This window comes from Photinus pyralis, unplaced genomic scaffold (genome assembly GCF_008802855.1).
Source record: "Photinus pyralis isolate 1611_PpyrPB1 unplaced genomic scaffold, Ppyr1.3 Ppyr1.4_LG8, whole genome shotgun sequence".
Taxonomy (NCBI): domain Eukaryota; kingdom Metazoa; phylum Arthropoda; class Insecta; order Coleoptera; family Lampyridae; genus Photinus; species Photinus pyralis.
Genome location: NW_022170819.1, coordinates 31,200,885 through 31,213,841, shown reverse-complemented (window position 1 = coordinate 31,213,841; position 12,957 = coordinate 31,200,885). Strand labels below are relative to the sequence as shown.

The following is a 12,957-nucleotide window of genomic DNA, read 5'->3' as shown; positions in this document are numbered from 1 at the left end:
CAGCACAGGTCCCTTGTCGTCGGCCGAACCCCTACCGTACAGTTTCCCGTTACGTTCCATCAACTCAAAGGGATCACTATCCCATCCATCGGTCTTCCTTGCCTGCTGAACGTCCAAATGACCGTAAATACAAACCGTCTGCTTGTTGGGGTCGTTTCCCAAAGTCGCCAGAATTACCGGCGGTAATTTCAACTCTTTACCATTCGGCAACACTTGAACCCCAATGTCTTCCAAAATAACCTCGAATCCAAGTTTTCGTAATCGATCGGCGGTCCAGTTAACCATTTGGAACGTTTCAGTGCGTCGTTCTTCTAACGACGATATTGACCGGATGGCCACTGCTTCCCGAAGATTTTCTATGTATTCCGACTTGTGCTCCTCAACATACCTATAAAAGATGGCAATTTAATGACAATCTGGTAATTATGATTAGTGGTACTTAAACACGTCGTTTAGGCCTGGGGATTGTGCCATTTTTGGTCTAAATGTCGTGCACGTGTGGAGACGGGAATGTTGTGCAAATTTGGCATTCGTTCTAATCCGTTAGACGCTCACCACATTCTTGCTGCGGTTTTTTATACTTGAACATGTTTATTTGGTTCCGACAAAAAATATGAAGATAAAAATTCGCAACAGTTGACTGCTGTAGAGGGAAGGGGAACCGTATTTTTACAAATTGAAGGTTCTGTCTGATATCTGATCGAATGGGATGATAGAGAAATCGTATGCCCAAAATAAAATAAAGAAAGTATAAATCGAAGCAATGGAAACTTATTTGCGGTTATATGGGTTAGCCGCCATAAATAAATTGTACCGAGTTTACCTATAGAGAGTAGGTAATATTTTACGTGCTTCCTATAAGTTGGTCCTCTTGTCTAGGCTCATTGGGTAGGTATTGTTTCAAAGGAGAACATGAACTCGTTCAAAGAGCATAAGCAATTTCAATATTTTCGGGCACTTCCTCCTCGAAACTGATGCATTTTAAACATCCATGGCATCTCTTGGTCAAAGCGTTGTTTGATCATTAGTTAACAACACTCAGATTTAATCTTTAAAAACTACAGCGCAACTTGTGCCACGTCAGCACAAAAAAGCGGTAGGTAGGTTGAGAGGTTCCACCCTGTATATATATACAACTTACGACGATAGATACAATTTTGAGAGTTGGCAACCATGCAATTTCTAGATGGGGAAAAGCTGCCTGCGCCATCTGGAAAGCACGAATGTGGGTTACGTTTGGCATCTTGTCTTGAATGGCGGTCGTGAACGCGTCGCTCCATAAATGGTTGTTGTTATTTTGTGTTATTTAATGCAGGCAGTAATTTTTGCATTTCTTTATATCGTATTTGTGTTTTGTATGCCGCATTTTATATTTTGTGTGTGTTTGAATCTTTATTTTTGAAGTTTCCTTTGTTTAACCGCAATGCAGAATCACATGTGTGATACCGTTATGCTATTGTTTGTAATTGTCTACGTTTTTGGTGTAATGCTTGCTTAATTTATATTGATGTTGATTACTTGGTGTTGTTCCTGAAGTAACATTCATATAAGTTTTGATAATTTTATTTTAATATGCAGAAATTACCGATTCGTATGATGTATGCACTGAATTGTTGTTTGTTACTAGCAATTTTCTTCGCGAATGAAGCAATCACGGGGGTGGTAAAAATTGTAGGCAAAATTGAAGTACGACACCTAATTCCGTGATTGTCCAACTGTAGGCTCGAAACCCCGAAACCAGGGGCGGGCTACCCATCTTGCAGGAGCGGGATTAGGCTAATCAAAGCTCTTCAGTTTAGAATCTATGTGTGCGATAAATGAGTGGCGATTCAACAATTTCCACATATGTTGCTTTTAGTTAAATTTGCCTCCATACAAGGCCATGTAATTTACCATCTTGCTTTTAACAAAAAGCCTTTATTGCCCCAAAGATGAGTCGCATTCTGTGTATTTCACCCTTTTTTTAGAATCTCGGTACCTACCTGTTTACCTGACTCATAATTCCAAAAACTTGTTTTTAACCTAAATGTTACGTCTTGAAGTCTACATGCTACCTACATTTTGTGTTGTTATAAATTTATCTTACGCATTCACATCATTACAAACAATTAATTTTACTACACAATTTAATATTAATTTGACGGCTGGTTTCTTTTTTTCCCAGCCTATTTCTATTTTTATTCGGTGAACTACCATTTTCAAAGTTTATTTTTGCAATGTAATTTATTCTTCAATTTTCGACCTTTTACAATATTAATAATAATAATAATTGCGATCATTATTAAACAAACTTTTTACAATTCTAGTATATTATTTTACGTTCCTTCCCTACTGTGCTTCAGGTCAAAGCGTTGTCTACAACTAACGTAAGGGGGCCCCGCCTTAGATGTTTTATCACGTGACACATTTCAAATTTAAGCGGGCTCTTGTTTAGTTTTGGAGGGAATAGTCATTCTGGTGGCCATTTTTAAACGTTGCCGAGTTGACTTTATTTCCGTGTTCTTGTAGTGTGAAGTTAGCGTAGAACCTGGGGGTTAAGTACACTACAAGGTCAAATAACAAAGTCTATCAATTGATAAGTACTATCAAAGACTATCCTTTAGTACTACATAAACATACATGTTGGTTGGCAATTACTATAATGATTAATTGACACGATTTTTCGATTGGTACCTATAGTGTCTGTCAATTGGTAAGTACCTACTTAGTAGATATCTATCTATTATTTAACACTTTTGATTTTAGGCTCACAATCTATTAATCAACTTATTTGTAATGATCTTGGGGGTCCTCAAGCGGGTACTGTAATCGTGAGTTACCCTGTATTTATAGTTGGCAAGTCCGGGGAAAAAGTTTCGCGGAACTTTTGAATCTCGGTAGCAGTTGGCTAGGGCCGGGTGACACGATGGATCCGACGTTGTGTAATCGTTGGGACTTGAGACACAATCGGGAAGGAAAAAAATAAAACTCAGAATTTTGTGCATAAGAGAAGCAAGAACAAAAAACAGACTACGCGCACACGCGTTACCAAGGAAACCTTCTTCGGGACAAAAACCCTGGTGTAGCCCACACAAGTAAAACATCTCAAATTGTACGATAAAAATAAGGTAATCGCATCAAATGTAATTAAACAACTTCATAAAAACAAAACACACGAGACATCATAAATGCACGATAATCAATTTAGTACAAAGGCACATTAAATTGCAGGTAAGACCAATTGAGATAAAACACCTCGTAAAATGATAAATTGCATGTACAGAGAAAACGTCAAAATCATCATTCTACTCCAAGCATCATTAACTCCAATTAATTTAAGTACAGGTAGGAATGCCAATAGTAAGTATTCATGTCAAAGTCCATTATCGCCTAAGTAAAACACATAAGTATATGAAATGCTACTTACCCCCTTCTCGTCACCTGTAGGTACAGTATAAAAAACATAATTCAGATAACGGTACATAAACAAAATCTTGCAGTACGTAATGCTTCTATGTCAGGATGTATGCAAAAGGTAAATAATAACAAATTGTGACATGAAATTCAAGAGTTACTCTGTTAATAGTTAATAAAAAGAAAGAATAACATGATTATTACACATTCAAAACACAACAAACAAAATAAACGCGAGACTCGTCGCATTACTCAAACCTAGCTCCGCATTTGTAACTGGCTCTAACCCCCCCCCCCCCCCCCCCAAGCTTCCCTATGAAAATCCCTTTCTTCAGCATCTGCGCAGAACGGCCAGCACAATTAATGTATACAGAGCGTATAGTATTTTTGGTTCAGATGTAAGGTGTGTTGCCTAACCTTAGGGGTAGGTTATCACAGATTTGATCGTCATATTTTCAAAGAAATAACCTAACAGGAATTATTTTTTGGGAGAATGGCACTTTATATACCCATCTAACACTGCGTACTTGTCAATTGACATTTAATATTTGCCATTTGACACCAACTAATTGTCAACTGTCATTTCCTACTTGTGAATTTTGTGTGTTTAATACATTTTCCAAAGATTTCTATCTCTATTCAAAGAAAAAGGTCCCAAAAGGTCTAAAATAGACTGGAAAGCATCTAAACAGTCTTAGAAGGCTAAAAAAATGATAGAAATCCCTAAACTGGTCTCTTTCAGAACTTTCTTCTTTGGAGTTTTATGCCCCCTTCCCTTCGCCATAACATTATATCAACCTATCACAACTTTTAGGAGCCTTTCCGGAGCGCCTTGACTATTTCCAGAACTTTATACGCTCGTCTAGCACTAAAAATATGCAGAAACTTTGGTAAAGGGCCTAAAACGCCCTTTCAATGACTTACAAAGCTTTGAAAACGATCTACACACTCATAAAAATCTGCAACAAAACTCAAGTTGCGCTTCTTCAAATGCCTTTCACGCGTTTCTACTAAACTTTTCTTGGATTCCATTTTTCCTTAAATTATTTTCGAACCTGATACGCAGTTCAGTCTACGTGGGTTTCAAGTTTCATATAATGTATACTGGGTTTCTAGGGGTTTCAATGGTTGAGAAGAAGTTAACTGATTGGTGGAACATATCCGCATGATAGATGGGAGTAGTTTAAAAAAAAACGTAGAGAGAGTGAAATTGTTGGTAAGGAAATCGCGGAGAAATATAAGTCGCGGGAAAATTTGCGTTAAGTCACGAGAACGTTCACGCTAAATCGCCCGAAATAGTTAAGTCAATCACTCTATAAATTACCGCAGGGTGGTTGAAATTTTGTGAGAGAGTCTTCTGTAGCAGTTTTATTCTCGTAAGTACATATAAATTATTTTTGGTTGAGTATCGCTGTAATTTTTGTTCGATGACCGCTGTATTTCTCAAATTGTATAGTATTTCGTGCTGGTGGATTCTTAAAAATAAGTGGAATGTTTATAATGGTTTTCGTTTCCGCTTCATTCATTCTTGCGGCACGTTGTGATTTTACAAGCTGAAGGGTGGTATTAATAATTCCATGTTGGTCGAATTGCAAAATCTTTAAATATTATTTCTGTGGTCTATCTCTCGAAGTAATTTTGGAATCGAGAATCGTGTCTTCTCAATTTGGAGGATATAGATTTGAATGTATCAAATACGTAAGTGGCCACATTTGCTAAATGACCTTTGTTATCTCGTGTATCCTTTTTCGCCCCGTCAAGGGGTCATTTATTAACGAGCAACAAAGCTCGTTCACGATGTTGGACTATCTGCCCGCCCGTCTGTCTACATGATAACTAGCGAACGGTCCCCAATTTTCCAATTTTGTTTTCAGTAAGTAATATCTATAAATCTGGGGAATTTATTTATTGGGGTCAATATTGAATTTTTAACGTAGGCAATAATTTTGATACATGGAAATATTTTGTATTAGAGGGGGAAATTTGAATATGTATTGTATCGAATATTCTAGAAATCCCGAATGAAAGATTGGTCATCGGTGATAAAGAACGAAAGTGAATGTGACGCGTTTTTTACGGGAAGTATGTCGTGTTTGTTCGATAACATTCTAGAATACTCGAGTACGTAACTACCCGTTAGAAGTGCTTTCTCGAGCATTCGTGCATCTTTTATTTTAATTCACAAAAAGGGACAGGTGGTGCTAAAACAACAGAATTGGACCACTGACGGAATACTCTCTGTTGATATGACGTAGTGTACCTGCAACATTAGGAGCTCTCCAAACCACCATAGCTAATGAAAGTAGTATTCCACATAATCAGCGATCCTCAAGTTATACAACGGCAATAAAAACCAAAATTAAAGAAACATCGATATACATGGCACCATTTTCTCTTTACGTGATATCGTGCAGCCGAAATATTATTTCATACTAGAGGAATTCGAATGATGTTAAAAAAAATCAATATCACCATGTAAACAAGTAATAGCACGTCATAGTAACTGACGCTAAATATTCCACCCGTTTAATCGTTACATAGAATCACAACTTTCTTGCATTGCTAAAATGAGCGAACGTTGCAAAGAAAAGCAAACGAAACTAAAATTCACCTTACCATCAAGCGAAGAACCGCCGCAAGTGGACGTAATCTTCAGCAGAGAAGATGACGATCTCGAAAGGTTTTCAACAATTCTCAGGTTACATTAAGAATTGATAAACTTCTTTTAGCAAACCTGACGACCCAATACTTCTGGACGCCAACCACCCGCTTTTGGAGCACTTTCAAAAAACCTTAAAGCATCATCTTGAGAGGCAAATTGAGCACTTAAGGAGTGAAGTGTTTGAGTTGGTGAGCAGATAACGTTGTCTTTCCAAAAAGTTGACGGCGATATTTTAGGAAACGGGAGCGAAAAAGAAGATGATAGCCCGCGAGCAATTAGGGCTCGAAACGTACGAAGCGCAGCAGGTAGTTAATAAGCAGCAGAGAGAGTTGGAGATGTGCATTTCGGAACTGGACCATATTTGCGCCGCCACGGAAGAAATGGAGCTTGAGCTTGACGAAGCGAAAAAAACGCTTAGCCAGAAGCGTCTGGATGTGCTCGAGGCTGAGAGAAACGGTAAACCACCTAAGCTATACCGTAAAGTAACAGACACTGTTTCAAGAGTTACGCCTGCGCACCGAGGTGGAGGGCATGAATCTGCTGGCGCAACAAATGAAGGATTGGGAGGAGGACGCCGAGTCCGAACTGATAATTAATCAGCGCATTTTCGGAAAAACCAAAAAGGATAAGAGCAGCCTTATTGACGAGAAAAGGCAATTGGTTAGCGGAGTGTCTATTGTTGTTTTCTGCGTAACTTCTCAATTTTTAGGATGCCATCATCTTTAAATTAATGACTGAAACATGGCGTCTTGAAGAAGAATTGGAGACGATGGACATGCAAATACGCGTGAAAGAGGAAGAGCGCGAGAGACTTGCCGAATCGGTTGCCAATAGTAACATTGATCTTGAAACTATCGCGTCGGAACATCGAAGCTTGTTGCATTCTTGGAATTCGCTTGTAGTTGCCATCTCTCATAGGGATAAGGCGTATATGACTAGCAAGGAAGAATTGCAGTAAGTAGTACCTATATGGGCACGTTGAGCGTACTCCAACAAAAAATAGATACCATAGTAAAAAGTCATCCTACGTCTCAGCCCCCAGGTCATTCTGTAGTGCTCTCCTACTGCATACGGAGCATTTACAGTGCAATTGAAGACTTTAAAGTCTTTTCGGTCACCTCTTATAAGGGACCCTAGGCTCTTGTCAAAGATCTATGGCTATTTAGAAATCTACGCTCTTTCCATATTGTAGTGGTAGGTACATAGCTCTGCACCAGTCTGGAACAAACGCTCTTGAAAAGAGTTAAAAAGTTATAGAAAGAGCCTAGACAGTATCGAAAAGCCGCAAGGATGTTCTAAAAAGCAGTTCGCTTTTCGTGTTTCTTCCCCAAAGCATTCTGTCTTCCTGTACAGCTTTATACGGGTTCTTTCTAAGCTACTTTTGGACCTTTTCTAACCACACCTAGTTCTTAAAGACCTGCGAAGGGCTTTGAGAAGCGTCCTAAAACTTTCGAAGGGCTTTTTAGAGAGCTTCCCTGAAGACTTTTCAAAGCTCAGCAAATTTGGGAAAGGAGTTTTTATGTCCATTTGTAGAGTTTTCCAGAAACTTTTACGCTACTTCTAGAAGTTCCATTCGAGGGCCAGATGAGTCAATACAAGACTGAAATAGAGCGCTTTGAAACGGTTACCATGGTCTTATATATGTTTTTGAAAGCATTCAATCGATTTCATACCTTAGTAGTAATATAGGGCCGATTCTAAATCACACTAGATGAAAATCCCTAGAAAAGTCACTAGAATTGAGTGGTTCTGAACTGCGGTAGCGAGGTTTACGCCTGTACTAACGTCAAGGTCAAGGGGTCGAGGTTTGCGCCCGATATAAAGTATCGGAGGTTTGCGTCTGAGATAAAGTAAGTCGGTTTGCGCCTAAGTCGAGGGTTCTTCTCGATGGTAGTGTACGGCCGATTCTAATTTACACTAGATGAAAATCCCCCTAGAAGAGTCACTAGGATTGAGTGGTTCTGAACTGCGATAGCGAGGTTTGCGCCTGTACTAACGTCAAGGTCAAGGGGTCGAGGATTGCGCCCGATATTAAAGTATCGGAGGTTTTCGTCCGAGCTAAAGTAAGTCAGTTTGCGCCTAAGTCGAGGGTTCTTGTCGATGGTAGTGTACGGCGGATTTTAAATCACACTAGATGAAAATCGCCCTAGAAAAGTCACTAGGATTTAGTGGTTCTGAACTGCGGTAGCGAGGTTTGCGCATGTGCTAACGTCAAAGTTCAAGGGGTCAAGGTTTGTGCTCGAGTTAAAGTATCGGACGTTTGCGTCCGAGCTAAAGTAAGTCGGTTTGCGCCGGAGTCGAGGGTTCTTGTCGATGGTAGTGTACGGCCGATTCTAAATCACACTAGATGAAAATCCCTAGAAAAGTCACTAGAATGGAGTGGTTCTGAACTGCAGTAGCGAGGTTTGCGCATGTGCTAACGTCAAGGTCAAGGGGTCGAGGTTTTTGCTCGAGATAAAGTATCGGAGGTTTGCGTCCGAGCTAAAGTAATTTGGTTTGTGTCTGAGTCGAGGGTTCTTGTCGATGGTAGTGTACGACCGATTCTAAATAACGCTAGATGAAAACTCCCCTAGAAAGTCACTAGGATTGAGTGGTTCTGAACTGCGCTAGCGAGGTTTGCGCCTGAGTTAGTACAGGCGCAAACCTTGCTACCGCAGTTACCATACCACTCAATTCTAGTGACTTTTCTAGGGATTATTTTCATCTAGTGTCATTTAGAATCGGCCCTATATTACTACTTACCTTTTTGATCATTTTAGACCCTTTTCAGGGCAGTCTGGGCTTCCCCAAAGCTCTGTGGATCGGTTTCACGGTTTTATTTCCTATTACAGCTTTCTATTAATACCTATACCTTTACAGCTTTACTGGAGTTTCCATAGACTCGTCTCGCTTTGGAGGACGCAAGCGAAACGTTTGAAAGATCTAGAAAGTACCTTTCAAATTCATTTATAAGGTCCCGGAAAATTGTATTAAATTATTAGATTCAGAAAGTCAGAACGTCCTAGGAGCTTCTCACAGTGTGCCCCAGTACGTTATATACTCCTTGGTCCCAGATAAAAGTAGCTATTTGGGCACTTCGGATTTCGTTTGCAACAAAACTAGGGGATCTCGAAAAATTTGACGTTAACGAATTTTTTCTAGACTCTAGTTTTATTGTAAACAAAATCCGAATTGTCATTATAATTACGTTTAACTAGGACAACCTGTATAATCTCTCCGAGCGCTATCGTTATGCAAGTGTGCATTATGCTCTTTTTGGTTTTTCCCAAGCACCAAGGTTCCCAAGGTTTTTCACAGAACCTAGAAACGTCTAAAACGCTCTGGAAAGATTCTGAATGGAGGTAAAAATCGTTTCCTCATTTGAACGCACGGACCGCCTACAGAATTCAGCTTTGTTGTATTCTATATCCCCAAAGCAACCGGATGTGACTGGCCGTTTAGATTCAGGCTACCTCCACCGTCCCCTCGGACTTGTATATGGTGGTGCCACTGCTCATCACGTTGTATATACGAGTAATGATATGTTATAAGCAGTATTAAGTTCGTTTCGGACTGTGACAATTCGCTCCCTACGTGCACAAACAGCTTCTACTCGCAGCTTTTGTTATCGGTGACTCAGTAGAGTAACTGTCGTGCCGTGAACGACCTACTCACCTTCCCTATGGATGCTGTAGGAGAGACACAAGCGGGCGTAGAGTATACTGCACCTACTACGACTATCCCACTGCCGGCCATCCAGGGGTCGAAAAAGCCATCTAGACCGCATCCAAAGCGTGTTATTTCTCGAAAATGGACGCCGTCGCCCTTAACTACATTCGCTCGGAGGCGAAAAGAACTAGAGCTGGGCCGAGCGTGTTAAAAAACCGCGACGAGCGCTCTAAGTCTGTTTTGCAAAGCGAAACCGCTTGCGAGGTCCGAGCATTCCTAAAAGAGCGGTTTATCGCAAGCGTTCGACAAAAGTGTTCAAGAGTGGAAAAAACCACTCGGGCGCGGAAAAAACACTCAGAGCGGCGCTTAATTTTCCAGCGCTTGAGGGCGGTTAAAACTCTCACGAGTGAAAAAAACGCTCATCTACAATCTCAAACTCGCACCCCAACAAAGAACGATCTACCTCTTACCCTCCACACAGCCAACTCCGCGAGATACAGTCTAGAGTACCGTGAAGGGTAGCATCTGGATTTATCACCCCCCCCCCCCCCCCCCATCATTTTCAATAGTTTTACTTGGAAACACTAAAGGCATGCGCATGCAAAATCTGAGATCAATGGGTTGTCGCATGTAATGCACGTTTCACTTTTAAAAACAGTATCTTAAGAAATAATTCATGCCCCCCCCCCCCCCCCAAGAAACCCAATTTAATAGCCGTCTGGTACACCTTTAAGGTATAAGCTACATATTGCAAAAAAAAATCCAGGACTCTTGGACAATTCCCGACAAGTAGGTCAAAACCGCAGACAGACAGACGGGGGTACAAAACGCACTTTTTCCTACTTCTTAAAAAATGCGTTAAAAAGACATTGTTAGGAGTGAGCCTAAATAAATAATGGTACCTGTAAATAATCTTAATTTTAGCAAACTTGAAGAGGAAATCCGCGTGGTATCTGCAGAAGTAGAACAAACCAAAAAGCTTTGCAAAAAGGAAATGGAAAGGAATGAGCGCTTAACCGACTTTAAGTTGCGCTTACAAGCCGACGTTGACTCTTGCGCTCGATCCCTAGAGATCGAGGCCAAAAAGCGTTTCCAATTGGAAACCGAAATGGAGCACGTCCAAGCCCTGACCGATCAAACCGAATTGGATATCAAAAAATTGACATCCGTAGGTAATTTCACGTGATAAGAAAATCTACTTCCTTCTTTTAGGAGAACACCGGGAAGAAATGCGAGCTTAGTGCGTTGATTAGCGAGTTTGAGAAGCTAGGAAGTCAAAAAGCGACTCTAGATAATGATATACTTAAGATGCTGGAGGATCAAATGACTAACGATAAAGCAGCGAAATATCTACATAAGTTAGTAAAAAAGGCCAAGGAGAAGAACAGAACTATGGCACGTATTTATTTAGTTCCCGAAGCGATCACTAACGGGGCATTTTAGAACATCGCCCTCGCAAAGATTGATAACACGAATTCGAGGACGCTAATGGACATTGAAGCGCAGAAGTGCGAGAATGAAGAAATCGAAAGATTTCTTAGTGCCCTCGTTAAACAAGCAAACGATCTTGAAGATGAGCTTAGAGCTTGTCAAAGGGAGGAAGAGGGGCTGAGGTGTTACGCGAGCAAGAAGCAAAGAGACATGGATGTCCTTACGAACAAGCTCGAAAAAGTCATAAATCAACAGGGGGTAAATTCAATTTGCCCACATTTCTCTTCTTATTTGCGCACTTTAGGGATTCGAAGTTTCTCCAGAAGAGCTGAAGATTGTCGCCCTTCAAAAGAACATTGAGGAAGTTCAAGAGTCTACGAAGAAATTGAGGAAATTTTGGCTCAGACAGCAAGGGTACGTAGTGAACTTATCTGAACAGCGGCAAAATCAAATTAACGACTTCAACATGTTAAAAAAGCGTAAGTAGGTACGGATTAGAATGTCTTCATCAGTAAGTGCCACTTTTTTAGAGTTGCAGTTGCTGATTCAGAAAAATCTGAAAATCAACGACGAACTGGAAAACTACCGTAGACAGGAGGAGGTTCTATCGCGATCAATGGTTAACTTGCAAAACAAGATCACAATTATGAACGAACTAATAAATAAAGCAAAGGGTAACAAAATTGTAATGGAAAAAGACACTGATACTATCCAATTCGATTACTCCGGAAAGTTACATGTAAGTACCCTTTTTGCGAACAAGTAAAAGTCAGTCTCCGCAGGATGCCGAAATGGAGTCGCTCAAAATTGAAGCGGATATTGCAGACATCGAAGAGGATAAGATGAGCTTAAGCAAGGAACTTATCGACGTGAATCGGGAGGCGTTAGTGTGGGAGAAGAAGATACAAATGGCCGTTGCCACTAAGAAGACCATGGATAAGGAAAATGGGGAGGGTGGGGAGGTCGGAAATATGAAAGCTGAAATTCACCGGATGCACGTAAGTTTTTTCTGAGAGTGCGCGTTGTCGTTCCATGGGGGTTGTAGGTGAGATTTGGGCAGTTGAAGAAGGCGGAGGATAAGCTCATTCACGATCTCGATCACTGCGTGTCGCGAAGGGACGCGATTATCACGACGAATGAGGCTCGCGAAAAGCGCGAGAAGGGTGCTAGCGAGAAAACTAGGATTAACTTTCAAAGAAAGTTGGAGGATATGAGGAGCAAACTTAAGCAGATGCAGACCGTAGGTGTATTGTGATGCGAACTGAGCTGACTAAACTTTGTAGGAGGTTGAAACGTTAACTAAGAGAATTGACGCGTCCAACGACGAAGAGCAGCGCCTTATGAAGGAAATAGCAATCACTCAGCAGGATACGGCTTTCGCAAAACGCAAAATAGCAACGCTCATGGAGAACATTGAAGAAACGAAAACTGGCAGGCAAAGGGTTCGTTACGGAATATCGGTAACAAATCAAGTTAATCGACTTCTTTCAGAATCTAGAGCTTCTGGTGCTAAAGCAGAAGAAATTGAAAGTGTATTCCGATCTTGCGAAAGGGCGTCGACCACACCTCGCCTATCGCACCAACGAAGCTATTTCGGTGGAATACGATAAACAGAAGCAACTCAACAATAGTCTGATTAATATCGCGGAAAACCTTTTGTCGGATTTTCCGCTGCATGTGCAAGTCCTTACTAGAATTAGCAACACGCTGAAATTGCCGTTGCTGTATTTATACAAATAGTCGGTACTTGCTCACCATGCTCATGAAACATCTTATGTACACGTCTTTTTTTTTAAATTAGTACTCTTTCTAATGTGTTGTTT

General features: G+C 40.7%; 1 protein-coding gene across 1 annotated transcript; it reads left to right on the top strand.

Moving 5' to 3' along the window:
- The first annotated feature begins 5,872 nt into the window (after positions 1–5,872).
- Positions 5,873–12,929, top strand: LOC116178829 (coiled-coil domain-containing protein 40-like). The gene is made up of 14 exons (XM_031498451.1): positions 5,873–6,073; positions 6,123–6,243; positions 6,292–6,511; positions 6,558–6,715; positions 6,765–7,009; positions 10,628–10,871; positions 10,916–11,098; positions 11,147–11,392; positions 11,439–11,613; positions 11,665–11,873; positions 11,917–12,132; positions 12,180–12,374; positions 12,418–12,576; positions 12,626–12,929. The coding sequence occupies exons 1-14, from the start codon at positions 5,961–5,963 to the stop codon at positions 12,872–12,874; spliced, it is 2,733 nt and encodes a 910-aa protein (XP_031354311.1). The 5' UTR covers positions 5,873–5,960; the 3' UTR covers positions 12,875–12,929.
- Positions 12,930–12,957: the final 28 nt, after the last annotated feature.